Here is a 5,897-nt window from a genome sequence, read left to right as displayed (position 1 = left end):
TCCAGGGCACACACAGGCTCCCGGGCCCTGAGCACCCGGCGGCCGGCCCACGCGGGCCACGGCCAGCACGTGGAGTGGCTGCTCATCCTTTCCCTGGAGGGTTTGCAACGGGGGCCGCTGGACATCACACTCCAGAGCACGTGGAGAATATTAATTAAATGAAGGTTTATTTCAAAATTAGTGTTAAAGTGTAAGCTGTTTTTGAGGGCGGGAGGCAGACTACGTAATGAGTGTGAGAGCGGCTGCCTCCCCTCGACACCTGCAGAGAGCAGGCGGCGCCCGGCCCTGCCCCTTGTCATGCATCCAATGGTTATAGGACTAGAAGCAACCACAGCCCAGGGCTGGCGCCTGCTCGTGGTTTGTCCAGGTTAAGCTCTGCACGTTTATACACACGTCGGAGGTCACGTGGCGTCATGCGGTCCCTGGGATGGAATGACTCTTGCTCAGTGACCCCCGCGGCAAGGCTGCTCCCAAGGGCAAGGTTAGGTAGGACAGAGCACTGGAAAGAGAGAGGAGAGGACAGAGGTCAACGCACAGTGCGGGGCCAGGACCTGCTGCCCACGGGGCCCTGGCCCAGAGCGGGCAGACCAGCTCCCCACCAGCATCCCGATGGGAGAACTGCCCCCAGAAGGAAGAGCCGATGGGAGCTGGTGGTTTGGTGCAATAGGCGCCCAGCTGCCTAGATTCAAATCCTGGGTCCGCTGTTTCCAATTCTACCGCCTTAGGGAGCCTACCTCACCCGTCTCGTTTCTTCCCGTGGACAATAGACGGTGCCTTTGCCCGCCCTAAAGGGCTGCTCAGAGGCGAGTAGAAGGTGCTCAGTAAATGTTAATTCGTTTTATGAATTCGGTGACATTTCAGTGGGTCACGTGGGGGGAGAGTCTAGCCCTCAGGTTCCCAGACTTACAGACCCATTTCTATCAACCGCCTTCGAAAATGTCCTCTGAGAAATCTGCTGCTCTTTGACAACCTTTCAGAGTCAGAAGTGCTTCCCAATGTTTAGCCTAAATTCCTCCTGCAAAGACGCAAGACCATCTCTCTGATCCTGACGGACACGATACGCTGCAGAGGTTCCTGAGCTGCACAAGCTCTGGAAACAGCACCGGGCGGTGTGCATGGAGGGCGAACGCCAAGAAGCAAAGGCCCTTGGCCGTGGATGATTGTCAATGGGCCGAAGGCTTGTGTCCCCAGAATTCGTGTGCTGCAGGCCTAACCCCCCAGCACAGCGTTTTGGGAGCTGGAAACTATTCATCGTATCCCCAGGCTCTGCTTTTCCCAACGAAAGAGCCCAGCTCCACAGAAGGGGCACAGTCAGCCTTTTGTTGGTGTGGCTGCTTCTCGCGTTCAGTCATCTGGTGACTCGGAGAGCTGGCATCTCCTTCTCAGGCCTCCAAGCAACATCCCCAGGCAACACCCCACCACGGGGAGGCCTCACAACTGTCCACTCGCTGCCCCTGGCCCTACCCAGCTGGAGGGCTGCACAGGGATCCCACACTGTCAGCAGGAGTCCGTGCAGGGGCCCGAGGGGATCTCTGCTCCTGAGAGCTGGGCTGCTCTTTCCTTTTTTTTTTTTTAATTGATTTCAGAGAGGAAGGGAGGGGGAGAGAGATAGAGGCATCAGTGATAAGAGAGAATCATTCATAGGCTGCCTCCTGCTCGCCTCCTATTGGGGATCGAGCCTGAAAGCCGGGCATGTGCCCTGACCTGGAATCAGACGACGACCTCCTGGTTCGATCGACACTTCAGAGAGGAAGGGAGGGGGAGAGAGATAGAGGCATCAGTGATAAGAGAGAATCATTCATAGGCTGCCTCCTGCTCGCCTCCTATTGGGGATCGAGCCTGAAACCCGGGCATGTGCCCTGACCTGGAATCAGACCACGACCTCCTGGTTCATAGGTCGACACTCAACCACCGAGCCACGCCGGCCGGGCCTCTTACCTTTTAAAATGTAGTCGGTTAGCAAAGTGGGCACCTTTTCATTATCCTCCTTCATGGCGAAGAGAACTGGGGAAGGAGAGAGACAGGGGAGCTAAGGAACCTTCAAGGCATAAAGCTCGCTTCTAGGGCCGAACAACCCACCCACCCGAGGAGAGTGAGAAATGATTCGGGGGGGCCAGACCTTTGTTGAGTATTGAGCAAAAGTCTAGAAGCTTCTGTCCAGGGTGAGTGTTCCGCATGGTGGTGGTGCAGAGCTACCAAGAGGCAGAGGCCTACGGTGGCTTTATTTTCTTGTTTTCCTTTATCCCTTACTTTTTTTTTTTTTTGCTCGTCTATAACTTCCACATCATCTCCTAAGTATATGACTTTAATAATCATACAAACAAATACATAAATTTTTAAAAAGAATCCGTTTTCTGGTGCAGTCAACCTAAATGTTAGACTCATAGTTGTCACATCGCTGAATAACCAATAACACTGTCTCTAAAGACATCCTATTTACATAGTATTAGAAAATTCCCACGCCCCCAATTTATTAATAGCCAATAAATTCCATCTCACAAATACTTATTTTCTGTTACGCCCAGCACGGCGCTAGAATTTGTGGAAATGCAAGAGACGTCTGGACCCTCAAGGACCAGATTTAAGACTTCTTGTTGAAACAGGACCTGACTCCACTGGAAGCAAATGGGGATGTTATTCAAGCCCAAAGGCTTTTTATCAAAGTGTTTAAAGTAGCTTTTTCTGTTATTACACTAGGTAGCACTGTGGTGGGCAGTCAGACAGACGTGAGCAGAGCAAGGCCGACAGGCCAGGTGCAGAAGGTCACCAGGGCGGAAAGCCCGGGTGCCTAGCAACGGCCAAAACCTGGAAAGCGGCATCCTCACCCTCAGGGTGACCTTTCCCCCCTAGCCTATCGCTGGTCATGTGGTGGGGGCGCCCCCCTGAGTTTCCTCCCCTGGCAGGTTGCTAGTCACGTGGGTCAGACCCCCTTAGAGGGGGAACGAACAAGGGGCCGGAGAACAGCCCTGAAGTAGTGAGCCACCAGGACAAGGAGGGTCTGACCACCAGACACAGCTAGGCCTCAGCGGTGTTTCAGCTCCAGGCCCAGAAAAGCAGCAAAACCAGACTGAGAAATGCAGGGGCTGAACTAAGGACCAGATGCACCGGCCAATCAGTGGAGACCAGGACTCTGACAGGACACACCTGGGAAGCTGATGACTATTCTATTGGGACCCTCCCCTGAAATCCCCGCCCTTAAAAGCCCTTAGAGCAGAGGAGCCAGCCTCTGGGGAGGGGGAGTGAGGGGGGGGCATTGACACACCTTTCCCACCTCCACCTCTGTCCGCAGGTGCCTCACCTTCACCCCTCTCCCTCCTGAGCTCCAGGGGCCCTTCTTTTGCCTCTAACGCAGTGGTTCTCAACGTTGGCTGCACAGTAGAATCATCTGGGAATCTTTTTTAAAATCCTGATTTCTGGGCCTCATCCTCTGGAAATTCTGTTTCTTTGTTATGGGGTGGGGCCACAACATTAGTAACAAAGAAACAGAATTTCCGGAGGATGAGGCCCAGAAATCAGGATTTTAAAAAGATTCCCAGGTGATTCTAATGTGCGGCCAAGGTTGAGAACCACTGGTCTAATGTGTTTCCTGGGCCCATTCCTTCCACCACAGCTCACTTCTGCCTCTGTGACGTTCTACATACACTTTCTCTTACAGTTTGAGTCTTGGGTTTGAATTCTTTCCTAGACAGAACTCAAGTGCCGAACCCAGGTCCAGTCTGACCCACCGGGCTAACACCTGTTCTCGCTGCCAAAAGCATTTTCTCATGTTCATAATCCATATTGTAGAAGTCAGCTTTGTAGAAAACCCTTCAAGAAAGTAGCTGGATCTTGTTTATAGTCCCAAGAAATGGAGGGGGGGGGAGGGTGTCTACCAATAGATTCCTTCACCAATCGATTACTTCAATAAACTCTATCCCGTGTGGTCTTTATGAAAAAGGAGAGAGATCTGTATGTGCCAGACATCCTTAACAGTGAAGAGAGAAGGCCACAGGACATTATGTACTAACTTAAATAAATGCTAATACTCACAGAAATATCTGGAAGAAAGTGCATGACACTGTTCAAAGTGGCTGTCTCTGGAGTGAGACCACGGGGGGAGCTCCTTTCTATGTCATATGCCCACAGTGCCTGGCTTTTTTCAATGAGCACGTATTACTTCTTGCAAACGGAGAGAAGAATAAAGATCAGCCGGCACTGATCCCAGGTCAGGCGGCAGCCCTGACAACAGGGGCACCCATCCATCTCCATGTCCCTGCTCTCCGTGGGTTTCTTTGCCTAGTTTCACGCAACTTGATTCCAGAAACCAGGAGTGGGTGGGTCGGAACGGAGCTGACGGCGGCAGGAGTCAGCGGCCAGGTCGGGAAAGAGACCGAGCCTGAGCCCCTGCCGGTGTTGGCCTCTTCTGTTTTGTTTCGTCTGTGTTTGTAGACATGTACTCACTTCCACGGAATAGGCTGGGAATGCTCTGCAACTGAGCATGGGCAGACTCGACGCCGCACCAAGAAGGTCGCCGTGAAAATACAGTAAGTGCACTCCGTCGATATGGGTCTAAGTTGGTTTCCAAAACCCAAAATGTATGGGGTGCCCAGGCCTCAGAGCTGGTCTTTGGCCCATTTGGGAGTAAAGAGGAGATATTGTTCGTAAATCCATACAAAGATTTGGCATAAAAATTAAAAAAAAAGGGCTTTTGTAACCTACAGAATTGGCATTCAGAAAAGATGGCAGCTTTTTCCTTTTCAAAAGAATAAAATATTGGAATGTATATCCACATGATAGAAGAGAGAGCCATTTTAAAAATGTTAACCAAATGTTAACGGGCGTGATTAAAATCGTGCTGCAAAATTTTATAGCCAGCATAATCCCAACTCCATGAAAAAGACATTAAATATTATAGCTGAAAAACACCAACATAGAAACCACAGCCAAGGGAACAATGAAGTATTTCTTTTCCTTTGTTCACTTTCCCAGCGTATTCTAAATGAGCGACCTACTCGAGCGATAACTTTCTAAGTGAACTTAGAAAATGTAAACCAACCCACAGCTTCTTAATCAGAATGAAAGGATTTCGCGCTGCGTCCCGCAATGGGTATGCATGAATGAACAGCTCTGCCTTTTGTTGGGACCATGATAGAGTTCCTTACACAGATCAGCCTTCATCATCTGTCCAATTTATTTTCCAAACGCTTACTGCTTGTGAAAACACAACACCTATAAATGTCAGCTCATCTCTATCTGCTCCCTTTAAAAAAAAAAAAATTCTTAGTGCATATTTATGCAAATGAAGGAGTTCAAAACGAGCCTAGAGGAAGCCAATGCCTTTTGAATTTACGATTCCGGATTCCCGAGGGCTCAGCAGCTCTTGATGTCGGCGAGATTTCTGTTTACCAGAACCTGCCTTGGTTTTCCAAATTGAGAGAAATGAGAACGGCCGGTCCCCTTTAGCACTGGGCCCAGCAGGCATTCGTCTCCCTCCGCTGAACAGAGGAAGCGCCTCTTCCCATCCCCTGGGGTACCAGATCGCCCTGCGGCTGGCCCGGTCCCTCCGGGCCTGGGCAGCCTGGCTAATCTGTCACTCAAACAGCGCACGGTTGCCAGGGAGATGGACTCCTGATTCACTGAGCCTGTCACATCTCAGCCTAGGATCCTCTTCCTACAAGAATCAAGCTGACGATGGCCAACACCACGCGCCCTGGCCCTTTGGGGCTTGTCGTGTCAGATGGACATAAAGACATGTTGCCTTCAAACGGCTCTTTTTTACACACTTTCCTCCCTAAGCTCAGAATATTTATTACTATTTTGACAGTAGAGCCAAAGTGGAGGGAAACCACACTGTCCTTTCCCATCAGCCTTACCCCACCCAAGACACGTGGCTTCTCTTTAAAGAGACAGCCAGTCCC

The 5,897-nt window shown here is 50.8% G+C and overlaps 1 protein-coding gene across 2 annotated transcripts in view; it reads right to left on the bottom strand.

The window, feature by feature from the left end:
* Window positions 1-145: 145 nt before the first annotated feature.
* Window positions 146-5,897, bottom strand: part of FEZ1 (fasciculation and elongation protein zeta 1 (zygin I)) — an 81,952-nt gene continuing 76,200 nt past the window's right edge. For both annotated transcript variants that reach the window (XM_005870904.2, XM_005870905.2), the window contains 2 exons: window positions 1,939-2,004; window positions 146-499 (listed from right to left, as the gene is read on the bottom strand). In XM_005870904.2, coding sequence (XP_005870966.1) covers window positions 483-499; window positions 1,939-2,004 — 83 coding nt within the window. In that variant the 3' untranslated portion in view covers window positions 146-482. The remainder of the gene's footprint in view (window positions 500-1,938; window positions 2,005-5,897) is intronic.

Source organism: Myotis brandtii, unplaced genomic scaffold (genome assembly GCF_000412655.1).
Source record: "Myotis brandtii unplaced genomic scaffold, ASM41265v1 scaffold325, whole genome shotgun sequence".
NCBI classification, from domain to species: Eukaryota; Metazoa; Chordata; class Mammalia; order Chiroptera; family Vespertilionidae; genus Myotis; species Myotis brandtii.
The sequence above is the reverse complement of the archived record's forward strand: the minus strand, read 5'-3'. Positions and strand labels throughout refer to the sequence as shown.